This window comes from Poecilia latipinna, unplaced genomic scaffold, assembly GCF_001443285.1.
Source record: "Poecilia latipinna isolate Pla-1442-1.1 unplaced genomic scaffold, P_latipinna-1.0 Scaffold113, whole genome shotgun sequence".
Taxonomy (NCBI): domain Eukaryota; kingdom Metazoa; phylum Chordata; class Actinopteri; order Cyprinodontiformes; family Poeciliidae; genus Poecilia; species Poecilia latipinna.
This window is the reverse complement of record NW_015112729.1, coordinates 200,925-213,983: the sequence shown is the minus strand read 5'-3', so window position 1 is coordinate 213,983 and position 13,059 is coordinate 200,925. Positions and strand designations below refer to the sequence as shown.

The window sequence follows — 13,059 nt, the reverse complement described above, 5'->3', positions numbered from 1 at the left end:
GATGATCATAAACATGAATATGCATCTTGAGGGCAAACCCTCAAGATGAGATACAGCCGTCATCTCTAGGTTCAGGGGTGTTGGGCCCTGATCCAACACCCACTCTCAGGAACACAGGAAATGACATTTCCTACGTTTAGCAGGACACAGAGGGAAAAGACAGAGAGAGGTTGACGGAGACAGCTTAGAGGGGAGAGCGAGGGAGAGAGTGGGAGTTTCTAAGTGGGAACAGAGCTTTTTCTGTTTCATATTACAGAGAAAAGAGGAGAAAGAGGAGAGGAGTTAATGGTGGGTAAGGGCTCTGGTGGTTTGTGCAGCCAGCCTCCGTTTTGAATGTAGCTGCTTTTGAAAGTGCTGTGCAGTTGTCTAGGTTTATGGATTCGCTGACTGTGGAAAATGTATTTCTCTATAGTGGTCCTTGTCCTGACTAAGACTCTGGTCACAGGTAAGTTTACTTTGTTTGCAGCAATGAAGCTCAGCAGAATAGAAAGAATGGGGCGAAACAGAGTAGCAATTGGTGCACACAGTAACATGTAAAACATACATTTGTTTACTTTTAGTATGAATACCTTATTTTTATGAAAGAAGCACAGGAAAAAAACGTGCATGTGTTTTAATTGGGGGGGGGTTTGCATGCATTTAAAGTGATTCTTGTAAGACTTATGTTTCTCCTGGTTTTTGACAACAAATCAAGACAGTCATAAATCGCATGTATAATTCACACAGATTGACAACGTCTGCATGACTTGACCCAGATTTTTTTAATTGACTGGGCTGCCTCTTGGCCCAGTCAAGAAAGAGGTGAAAATGTGTTACACATGGAAAGGTAATTCTTATTTAGCTAAATGTTTTAGACTTATGAAAATTTTGGTTTCTATGATCAATCACACATTTTGCACTAATGCTGAGGAGTCAGCTTTTTCCAGAAGCTTGAACTGCACATGAATACATCCTAGAAACTTTTTCTGCTTGTGATGTTGCATTATATAATGTTGGTTGGACCTAACCTGGGGCAGATTCCCAACTGACATAACAAGAACGACAATAAAAAAGCAGCAGCAGATGTTCCCAGTTATCCCGTCTGCAAGGATTACTGCGCAGAGGATCAATGTTTCCCACCTGTAGCATATCTTTGCCTGTCTAATCACACTTATAGACTCATATTCTGTGTCAGACACACGTTACTCTGCTTCCATCAGAAGAAATCAAAAATGAGCAGAAAAAAACAAAAAAAAACAGTTGTGCAGAACGTATGATTTGTTGATTTCCCTATTGACCAGAATTGCTTTTTACCAGTACAGGCAAAATTCCCTTCTGGTGATGGAAGACACATACAAGTAGAACCAGTCATACTTTATGCTTTTGACAGCATAAATCCTACAAGCCACTGTGGGTGTGTTTACAAGCTTAGTTTGTGTAAATGCTACAATTAACTGTAACTGTCAGGGAATACATTGTTATAAAAATGATCTCAGACCATTCCAAGGGGGGGGACATTTTCAACTCCTGTAATTTACTAATTGAAAAAAAGCAAAAATGAGTCACGCAAGTCGAGTCGTTCAGTGACTGTCTGACAAACTATGGAAAAGGAATGTGTTTTTGAACACTGTAATTTTTTTATTAAGAGTTTAAGAAACAAAACATAAATTTAAGTGATACATGAGGAAAGAATTCAACTTTAATGAAACTTCTCCATAATGTCTCAACATTTTTAAAGTTTTTCTCTGGACTTCTCATTTTGAGATGTTATCAAGAGAGTGAGGCTATAACACAACATCCTCAAAATATACATTTTTGGCTGACAATCTTCACATCATGGATGCAGCCAAATACAGAAAAATCCTGAAAAAGTAAACTGTTGGAGGCTGTAAAAAAACTTTAGACTGTGGCAGAAGTTCACCTTTCAGAATATTAAATAATCTAAAACATGCAGCCATAGCTGCAGTAGATTAGATTACATCTTCATTACATATTCATATGCCGAAATGGCCCAGTCAAAGTCCAGGCCTTAATCCAATTACAATCTGTGGCAAGACTTGAAAAGATATTTTTCCAGATGTTTTCCATCAAGTCTGTCTCACTTTGGTCTACCTTGCTAAGAAGAATGGCCAAAAATGTCTGTGTGTGAATGTGTGAATACAAATACACTCGTATTTCTGAATTTTTACTTAGACATTTTATAAACCAACGATAATTTTCCTGTTGTATGCAGTGTTACAAGCTTTGAATGATCTGTTTATGTGAACTCCAGTCTGTTTTTTGCCAACAGAAGTATGTCACACCCTGAACGTGACGGTCACCCCTGGGCCTTTGGTCTTAGTCGCAGAGAGACACAACTTGACTTTGTCCTGTCTGGTGTCTGAAAAAAAGTGGAGCAACAGTGTCCTCATTCTCCGCTGGTTCTTCTTGCCTTTCACTCCGCCAACTCCCAGACCTCCTCCTTTACCGACCACTTCTCCAACTGCACTCCCACCCTCCCAGTTTCTGATTGTAAGGATAGGGATCAAGAAGATGCAGCAGTATGGGAACTACAGCCGTCGCTTCCCCCAGCCAAAGTTTCACTTATTTGACGACGCGGGGGGAGAAGTGTACCGGTTGCTCATCATCAATGTCACAGGGACGGATCAGGGCTTTTATAGCTGTAGAGTTCAGGAGATCCGAAAATACAAAACCACATGGAGAGCCTCGTCCAATGGCTCCAGCACCACACAGCTGACAGGTAACTGAAAAATACATTTCAGCCTCTTTTTCCTCTACAGCTTAAACTTGGTTTGCATAGTCAAAAAAACAAACAAACAAAAAAAAAAAAACAAAAGACAAATGTGACTGCTTTCCAGTTGAAAAAAAGAAAAACACACACAGTTACAGCTTGGAATCTAAGGGAGCATCAAAATTTACAATTAATTGTATTGTAAATTGTGGCTTTGCATCTTTTGTTTTATAGGATTTTTTTTGTAAATACATGAAAGAAAATGACATTTTTATATGTATTCATCATATGATGATAATTTCTTGCCACTCTATGCCAATGTCAGTAGATGTCTCTCCTGATGTTCATTATCTTTGTGAAATCCAGTGTCCGGGTGACTGAAGCTAATAACTAGTTGGAAAGGAAACGGCATAAAAACACCATAAACTTAAAAAAAGGGGATTTTATTTAAAAGCTATTTATTTGACCTTTGACCTTTTGTTGGGTTTCCACTGAAAAGACATTCAGTCCAGAAGAGAAAGATTATCAAGTTCCACCACCAATAATCTGTCTGTGTGATACACATACAGAGAAAAATACAAGTGAAGTAATTTTAATCAGACTTTCTGATAGTAAAGTACCATAAAATATTACAGAGAAAAGTGTTGCCCATATTTATGGCATAGTGTTCCGGTAACACTACCATGTTCCATTATCAGGATGTTTTACACACTAAGATTAATGATGACGCACAAACTCTGACCTGTTTCCTGTGAAAATAATCAATGGCTTCTTTGTAAATAACCCCTCAATGCAAACAGGAGGACAGTTCAAACATTTATTAAATAGTGTTTAAATAAACTACTTTTAGAACTGCATGGTGGTGTCGTTAGTAGCACTACTGCCTTTCAGCAAAATAGGTTCTGGGTACAAATCCCAGTCTAGGAGCACGGAGGTTAGATGTTCTCCCCATGTACCCATGTATGGTTTCTCTGGTTTCAGGTAAGATGGTCTGTAAATTGCCATTAGATATGCGTGTGTGCATGTTGTTTGTTCTGTGTGTTTCTCTGTTGCCATGTGATAGACTGGCGATCTGTCAAGCGTGTACCCCGCCTCTTGTACATTTACTGCTGAAGTTAGACGCGAGCTCCGCTACAACCCGTTTTATTTTTTTTGTGTTTGGAGTTGATTTAAGATGACATAAGTCCACTTTGGTCCTTTTGGACTAGTTCTGAGCTTCGGTCTCTTGGCTGCAACTAATCTGGGTTTATCCTTAATAAAAATGCCAGGGGAGTCATTTACTGTGTGTAAAATTTGATCTCACTTCAAAACTCCTACCTTGCACAAACATAAGTTTTGTAATTCTCTCTTGGCATTGATTAAACCAAATCTTGTAATTTGCATGACACATTAAGACGCATATGGCTATTTGTGTATTTCTCAATGTATGAGTAACAAATCAGTGCTACATCCCTCTCTGTTTATCCACTCAGGGTACCCTCACTTTTTCTCTCATGTAGGAGGAAGCCAAGCCCCCTGACCTACTGACCCCAGTGGTCAACAGCTCAAACTGTATGCTTCGTTTTCAGTGTAGAAAAGAAACCATTTAGGGAAGCTTTTAAATAAAGTTAGGGGTTAGTTTTGATAGATAAACACTTGATTAAAAGCTTGTTATTGGAACAGTTTTAATTAACATAAAGAAATTATATTTTAAATCAGTCACTTGGTTTCTTCTCTTTCACTATCATTTATGAGATCACTAAATTTTACGCAGTACGGGAACAATTTAGAGAATTAGATTTGGCATTTTCAAAGGATTATCGATGAGCCCTACAGTTCGGCTCACTTTTGAGAATTGGATGTAAAAAAAAAAAAAAGAAAAAACAAAGAAAATATACAATAAAAAAGTGGAAAAAAGCCAAGAAATGCAGTGTTTTAGAATCAGGCTGCCATAACGTTGTTATTTTTTAGGCTAAACAGATTAGCAACTGTAATTCAGGCAACATGACAAATGATTTCACATTCCTACATATATTAATAGTAAAAGTGTCCTGCACCATCTGGCCTCTCTACAGGTGTATGTGTTCAGCAACGCTCTTCAGCAAATCACAGAAAGCAAAGGGGGATTTCTACTGTAATTATTCTGAAAGAATTTGTTTAGAACCGATTCATCCTGCTGAGACATATTCTTCTTCTATTCTATCAATACAAAACCATGTTTTTTTTTTTTTTGTAAAGAGCAAGAAAAACAAAGAAGTGTTTTTCATGTAGCTGCAGGAGGAATTAGGCTTGAGTGTGAACCCAGTTCTCAGGCATTTCCATCCCAAAACAATGATCTCACACAGCCAACAGTATAACTATGTATGAATATGAGGGGGGAAAAGGCAGTGGTGCTGAGCTGGCAATGTTCTTAAACTCACATGATGTCAGCATCCTGGGATAACTGCACTTTTATTTAAGTCACCAAGACTCAGAGAAATATTCCTGGAGAATTAAGTTTCAGCTGCTTTAGCCATGGTCAAATCCCCCACAGCAATTGAATTGGCGCTTAAGGATTAAATGAGGTCATGTGAAACGCACGTGACGGCAAATAATTCTCCACAAGAATGATCCAACTGAGGTTGTCATAGATTTATGATACAAAAGTAGAACTTTTATTGGAAATCTCATTCTTAAACATTGTGCTGTTGCTAAATGTTTATCTAGTGAAGTCCATTTTTGTACACAGGAAAACTCAAAATGTGAACGTGCTACAGATTTAATTACATTAAATGCGACTTTAAAATGTCATTAAAGTATGACTAATATGACTAATCCAGGTATAATTTTGTTGTTTGTACCTGATGAAAAGCACATCTAGATTTTCATGTGTTTACACATGGCTGCTGTTTGGACTTTTGCACATTTTTTTACATCTTATACCTTCAAACCTCTGACTTTTTTTATTCCAGTTTTGTGTGCCCAATGCAATTAGCCACACAAAATTAGACCAATTAGACCAATGCACAGTAGTGATAAATGTACAAGTTAAAACAACATCATAGGTAGGAAGTGTAGCCATCCTTTGTTGTTTTAGGTGCAAGCTTTTTGGAGTAGGTCTGTTTGAACAACTAGAGACTGATATTTATGTCATTTAGTCTTTTAAAAAAAAAGCTGCAGCTTTTAGATTGGATGATAAATGTCTCATTCTAATTCAATTAATGTGTGGACTTTTACTAGGCTGTGGTGACATGAATATGTTACAATCTTAATGATTTCATTGTAGCTTTGGCAGTATGTTTGGTCACCTATGTTTGGCTTGTGGCAAACCAAAAAAAATATTCTCTTAATAGTAGTCTACTACTACTCTCCTCTTCCACAAAGGCACAATTTGTGGAGTTCAGGACGAGATGAGCAACCAGTTGGCTACTCATCTGATTAATGCTCTTAATAGCTGTGCCACTCTGTTTGCATTTTAAGATGTTAAAAAAGTTCAAGGGCTATGAAAGCTTTTGCAAGGCGCTGCACATTTTGCTTATTTTATACTAGAAAAGCATAAAGGTTCAGGTCAGACAGAGTCGTCTGACAACGCCCTGCCCTATATTCAGGGCACGCTTAGGAAGCCACGCAACCTCAGGCATCCCAGAGATGCATTGACCACAGAGCCAGGAAATACAAGAGCTGATATTATAAGAGTAAACAATGAGGGGGGGGAGCTGTAATCCAGGGAACCCCTTAGTTTCCAGTTTTCAGACTTCACTCAACACTTAAAGTTATGAATTATTCATATCCCAAAGATTCTGCCAAACAAGACAAATGTTTGCTTTATTACATCCCAAATTAATCCATTTAAACCAAACGTTTGAGTGCTGTCTGCTGCTTTCTGTACCGACGGCCTGAATCTCTCTGTGCACTGGCTTTAGATTTACAACACTTTCCACATCTTCACTTTTCCTATCTGGATGAGTGCAGATGAGCCAACAGCTGCAACATGTTCATTCTGGGCTGTATATATATGTTTTAGCATAAACGTGGCACCATTCGGTGTACAGTCAGCATTTTGCAGACACATCTGTATAACATATGTACATATAAAAGCTCCTGACAGCCGACCTGTTGACCTCAGACTGCGCGGGTTAAAAACAACCATTTCTCAACTTGATTCTTTTTTCCCCATCAGCTGAGCACTCAAAGAGTTCAGACTCAAGAGGTTATTATGTATATCCATTTATCCACAAAAGGTCAATGGGGACTGGACAAGTGGGGTACAGATTATGATACAGCAATACATTTTTAAAAAATGACTTTCATGCATCTTTTTTTCTGTTTCACCAAGAAAAAGCATCTTTATAACATCAACAATGCAAGACAATTTTGAAGTTTCTACGTCTAACAAAAAGAGTGAATTTGCTGTGCAAATGTAAAATAGTTTTTTATTTTTTATTTTCCTATGTTTGTAATGTGAATTTTCATGCCACATACTTGTACATGACAGCAATTAGTAAGTTTTCAAGTTCAGTCAATACAGTTTGCAAACAAGTGTTCAAGAAGAAAATCCCAACCACATCATTCCTCACACAGAACATAAAACAATATGCAACTTTACATAAAAAAACAAACAAAAAAAAAAAACAAAACAGAGGAAGCCATTAGATGGAGAACAAAGCAGATCTGATTTTGAGTGAAATCTAGTGGTCTGGAAACAGACCTGACCGGGGCGGACCCCGCCTCTCGCCCAGAGAGAGAGAGAGAGAGAGAGAGAGTGAGTAGGTGAGTGGGTGGGTCGGTCGGACGGACGGACGGGACTGGAAATGATTGTGAAGTTACTCTGATTTGATGCAGTTTTCTTGAAAATTATTTATGCACATCAACAAAACAACTATGAAGTGACAGTCAAAAGCGAATACGCAGAATAAAAGAAAATCTCCCCATTTTTATCCGAGAGCAGCTGCCCAGTGAGGCCTGCAGCTTTGTGGATGTCCCCACTGTGGGTTTGGCCGATGCTTTTGAGCAGTTTTCTTTTTCTTTTTTTTTTTCTTCACAGCAGTGGTTTGGATATTTCCATAAACCATTGAGGTTGTCTGCTCCATTGGGTCAGTGCCCACAGACATCAGCGATTTATAAAGATAGACTTGGAAATTTTATGTTCTTTAAGTGCTGCGTTCTGCTGACTTACTGCAACATGTTTCCTTCTACAGTGCACTTTACTCCTGAGAATGACAGCAGCGAGGGGCTCTGGGTTTTATTTGCAGGTAATGTCTTAAATCTCTAGACCTTCGTATAACCTTTAATCACACATAACCTGGACAAAACATTTTTTTGGTCTCCGAACCAGATGTGTATTTGTGTGCCGTGTTCATCTGCTCCCTGGGCCTGCTGTCCATCTTTATGTTCTCCCTCGTTTTAACGTGCCAGTACTTCCACAGGAGACACAGATTGAAAGGTAAATCCACGCTTTTTTTCTCTACAATAACTAGAATGTACAAAATGAAGTGTCACCTGTAGTTCTTACAACAAACTATTGCATTCACAATGATCTTTCTTCTGATTTCTCCACAGCCAGTTACCTTTTCGTCAAATGTCCAGAAAGCAGGTACTACGCTGTTTTTTTTTAAGACTCTTACAAAACATTTTGACAAATCAAAATGGTAAACAAAATAAACATTTAAATGTTTAGTTCAATCACAAATATATCTTCCTGAAATGTCATAATTAGGTCATTCCTTTTGTATCACTTTGCAGTTGTAATCCTGTCTTTCCATCAAAACAAAGTCTATAGGTTGCTTCAGAAACAATAAACTCGAAGGATTTTTAATAGTCAGGAAGGCTGAAGCACTTAACTTTTCTAAGCCTAATCAAGCAAATTATTTTTGTTCTCATTCCTGTGCAAGTCTCAATCTTACATATTTGGGAGTTTATTTTTTTTTTTACCAAGTTAGCAAAATAAAATTGCATCATGTAATGTGACATTTCGGTTTTACTGACCTTTTGATTTTACTGCTACAGCAGCTTGATGAAATCAGGAAAACATGCAACTGCAATACAGTTGCTGAATACTGCTGTGACATTTTCTTGACTTTTGTTTTGTGAGCTTTACAATCTTGGCCAATAAAAATCTATAACAAGAGAGGGAAAATCTATCCAACAGGTCAAGAAATAATAGGGAACAACAGGGTAGATATGTTAACACAAGAAAGCAAACGGCCAAAACACACTTTTTATGGGGAAATTACCGGTGATCTTTGGATCTTCTGTTCTTTGCAGTTCTGGAGAGACTGTTACCAGCTCCAGCAGCTGCTCCAATTCTCCCCCAAGAACACGAAGAAAAGAGACGAGACCGCAGGTTGACAGAGGACCAAAAGTGACACCACCTGAAGAGCCACTGTTTCAGCCACCCATCAGAGGTACAAGATTGTGTTTTAGCTCTTAGAAGTAACCACATAAGCCTTCAGCATTCAGCCTATTTACCCTGCAGATCATGTTGAAAAGCCATGATCTCAGTGTGGACAAAAGTAAAAGATTATTAGAAGTGAACCTCTCCAGCTCCGAATGAAAAAGAAAGCTTGGTTCAGTTTTTCTTCTCTTTCTTGCGGTTAAATTTCATGTCTCATTCCTAACACATGTGGAAGCATTAAAAAAAAAAAAATGTCCCAAAGGGAGGCAAGAGGTCAAAGCCCACAAAAAAAAAGACATCGCCAACTAAGAGCAGACATTAAATCTACGCCGAAGCACTAACTCATCAAACGATGGTCTTGTTTCACTTCTAAGCAACATCTTGCTCGAGTTAAACGTCGACTTCAAAAGAAACAGTGACATTTGTGGATTCAAATCTCCAGGCTGTTGTTTTTCACACAATTAAGTTTCTCACATTTGCTTTTTTTCTTGCAGCGCCTGTCGCAGCAAACAGACCTCAGAAGCCCAGAAGGTTGAAGACTCAGCAGAGGAGATCTGCTACCGTAAGTCCTCCGTCTGCCTACTGGATGCCATAAACACTGGCAGGGCTTCATTATGCGTTTTTAATTTTTTAAGACGTTTTTCCTTTTATTTTGTTCTTCAAGAGCAGATTTGTTATTGAAATACGCACAAGAGGGAATATGTTTCACGACCGCGTGATTGTCTACCAGAGTTTATTGCCGTCGCTTCATTCAGTTATGAGCTTGATAATTCTATTTAGCATTATTGCTTCAGAAACTCAATTATTTACTTAGAGTGCTTCATTGGTTTAATATCCACAATGAAAGCCCCAAACGAGTACATTCAGAGGCAAACTAACTCAAATTCAGGACCACCAGTGTCTCCCGCTTGTGCTGCGCTTGAGATTTCGCTGTGAAAAGAAGCTCGGGAGATGCAAGCGTTCAACATGCGGATCAGATTAGTGCAATTAGAGAGATCTGAGGGTGCTGAATAGGACTCCTTTGGCAGCAGATGTTTTCAAGTACACTGAATGTTCCCAAAGCTCCTGCTAAAAGCAGTAAACGCATAGTTTCTGCAGCCGACGAGATGCTTAGCGAGGGAATGCTGAGCAGACTACGTTCCTCATTTGCGTTATCTGCCAGCTAAATTCCTCTCTTGTTTTTCCTCTTCCTCCTCTAGTCCCGAGTCTCACAAGAAGACAGCCTGACATACGCAGAGCTGGAGTTAGTCCGACCGCGGCAGGAGCCACCAGTCTCCCCCAGCCCTGACGCCACACCCTCCAGCTCCGACACTGTGTACGCTCAGATCCTCTTCCAGGAAGAAAAGCTATAGACCTGGCAGCTCGGCACCTCCTGGTGAGGGGCAGAGGTCCAGTTCTCCACCCAAAACTGAACTAAGCAGCATCTAAAGGGACATATTTATAAACTACGAGCATGATATTTAGCTGTTTTCGATGAAAGACGCCACGTTTGAGGGTAAGTGAGTGGTTTGGAGTGTGCTCCGTGCAGGTCAAGTCCTGCACACCTATTTTTATTGGGGTCCTTTGCTTATTGACGTGGTCACTGGCCAGTGAGTCTGTTGTTTATAGTCCCGATTTAACTATCGTCTATAAACCTATGAGACTTTGTTGAAATAAACTATTGTCTAGAATTTTTTAGTTTTTGTTTTTTTACCGCAGCATCATGTCACTTTAACAATCAGCTTTTTAAGCAAACTCATTATTACTGTATTAAAACTCAATATTGTTATGTGCTGTGGTCTGAAGTCTTTAATTTAGAAAAGTGCAGAAATATTAGAAATACACCCAGCAAACCTCAGTCACAATGCTGCATGAGCGCCTTTTGTTTCGACAATGCCAAAAGATGCACAGGATTAGGTGAATAAAACTCCAGCATTACATTCCTGTGCATCTGATAAGATAACTAATAATTATTTGGGGAATGTCAAAATAGTCTGCTGCATGACCGTCTTTGAGAACTTGCATTTCTACCTGTTTTTCCAGAAGGTATTGTTCTAGGATCGGGCCATGGGTATTTTGATAGCCGATCATACAGAGCGAGATGTGTTTTTGAACAAAATGGTTTGTAGCTAAACTAAGTTTCCTCTTTTGTGCCTGTTATGATAATCAAACATTTACTGAATTGACACTGAGAACCTCTGTGCTTTATGCACCGTTTGGTGCTACACCTATAAATAAGTGAAGATTAATTTGCCACTACCACAAGAGTGTATTGAACATGCATAATACCTGCAAAAACACCTGCTTCAGGATAATTTCTGAAGCAGGTGGTTAACCGGTAACAGGTACGATATTGACATCCTATGACCTTTTGACAGAACCCAACTCCAAAAACTCAATCGTTTGTCAAGTTACGCAGACACAGGGATGAGGATTCATCTACAGGGTTGAAATGGCTCCAACTTACGAAAGTCCAATCTATTTTGTCACAAATATATTTAAATATGATTTCCAGGTCAAGAAAGAAGTTATTGAAATGTTGCCTATGGCTGCTATTTTGGCTTTGTAACAGTAGAATCCTTCTAGTTAGATTTATGCAGTATAGTGTAAGCACCCATGTGCTGCAGGCTTAAGTAGCCTGAAAATATGGTGCTTGAATGTGGTAATTCAATCATTTCATTGCACTTCCCTCCCTGATGTGAATAATCTGTGCATTAATATTACAATTATGAAAAATTTGCAATATATTGTGCAGCACTACTTTCATTTCCTCACATTTAGAAATTGCTGGAAATTATTAGAAATTACTGCATTTGTTACTCTGCCAAAGATAACTATTATTGGACATTTTCTCTTTGTGGGAAACAAATAAATAGCTACGTTCATTAGAGCGTTAAGGACTTTTATCGGTATTTTTATCTGATTCACGACGCAAAAAGCAAAAGGCCCTCCTCTTGGGTCACTGTTTTGATAAATCTTTCATAAAATGCCAGAAATGAGTCCAATCAGCGTGTTAAACTGGCATTTTAAATCCAGAAAGTGGTACATACAGGGAAGGTGAAGGGTGCAAGCCAGTTTGTGAAGGTCAGTGTGAAGAACGGAATGAAGATGGAGGTGCCTCCAAAAAAAGAATGATGCACATCTACACTCCTTTTATAGCGAGTGGGAGCGAGACAGAGACCATCATCCCCCCACGGTTCACACTGACTGGGATGAACCCGCTAATGACTACATTTATTCAAATTAGACTAATTGTAATCATGGTTAATAATTAGCTTTACAGTGCATTATAATTGGGTTAGGCTACAAGATGGTTCTGCCTAGGTGCAATAATTTATTTGATTTAATTATTCTGAGGAACCCAGTGGTTTGACATCTCATATCATAAAACCAGCCGTGTAGAGAGAATGGAGATGGCTGTTGTCTTTAGAGAAGGTCAGCGCTCGCTCTCTGGGAAAATTATGAGGACTATTTTCCACTCTATTAAGCCACTCCACTTAGCACAATTAGCCACACACACAAAGGTTAAAGAGAAGGACCCCGTCCTTTATGATAGAGGAGTGGTGCATTTGCTTGAGAGTCACAACAACAAACGTAACACAAGCAGGACTCCGGAGTTTCCACAGCCCAGCATGAGTACTTGTTTACTGGCTTTTATGTGATGAACCGTCACAAAGTAACAGATAAGACGTGGAAGGAAAACTCATACGTAGTTTAATTTTAATTTTTTTTAAACAAAAACCTGAAAAGTATGGCATACATTTGTATCCAGGCCATCCCCATTAAAATCCTTTAACTTTGCACAAGAGACTGGAATGTTTGCTGTTTATTTGAAAAATAACTCATGCTCGGTCAGGTTGGTTGGAAAACAAGCCTTGCCTGAGATCATCTGTTGAATTTAGATCTGGATTTTTAACTTGAATGTGCTTTCTTCTAAACCATAGATGACAAATTCAGACTTTGGCCCACAAGATTATTCCAGATGTTTGCCTGACATGGGCTGCTGGGAGAAAGCACA

General features: G+C 38.9%; 1 protein-coding gene across 1 annotated transcript; it reads left to right on the top strand.

Annotated features, from left to right (window-relative positions):
* The first annotated feature begins 164 nt into the window (after nt 1-164).
* vstm4a (V-set and transmembrane domain containing 4a) lies at nt 165-10,830 on the top strand. The gene is made up of 8 exons (XM_015028048.1): nt 165-445; nt 2,270-2,719; nt 7,867-7,920; nt 8,004-8,111; nt 8,228-8,261; nt 8,933-9,072; nt 9,557-9,624; nt 10,262-10,830. Exons 1-8 carry the CDS (start codon nt 397-399, stop codon nt 10,412-10,414), a joined length of 1,056 nt encoding a protein of 351 aa, XP_014883534.1. The 5' UTR covers nt 165-396; the 3' UTR covers nt 10,415-10,830.
* Nucleotides 10,831-13,059: the final 2,229 nt, after the last annotated feature.

Coding starts and splice junctions, on each gene's coding strand:
- vstm4a (XM_015028048.1), top strand. CDS start 397: ATGTATTTCTCTATAGTGGTCCTTGTCCTGACTAAGACTCTGGTCACA. Junction 9,073..9,556: donor GTTTCAGCCACCCATCAGAG/GTACAAGATTGT, acceptor TTTTTCTTGCAG/CGCCTGTCGCAGCAAACAGA. Junction 9,625..10,261: donor AGCAGAGGAGATCTGCTACC/GTAAGTCCTCCG, acceptor TTCCTCCTCTAG/TCCCGAGTCTCACAAGAAGA.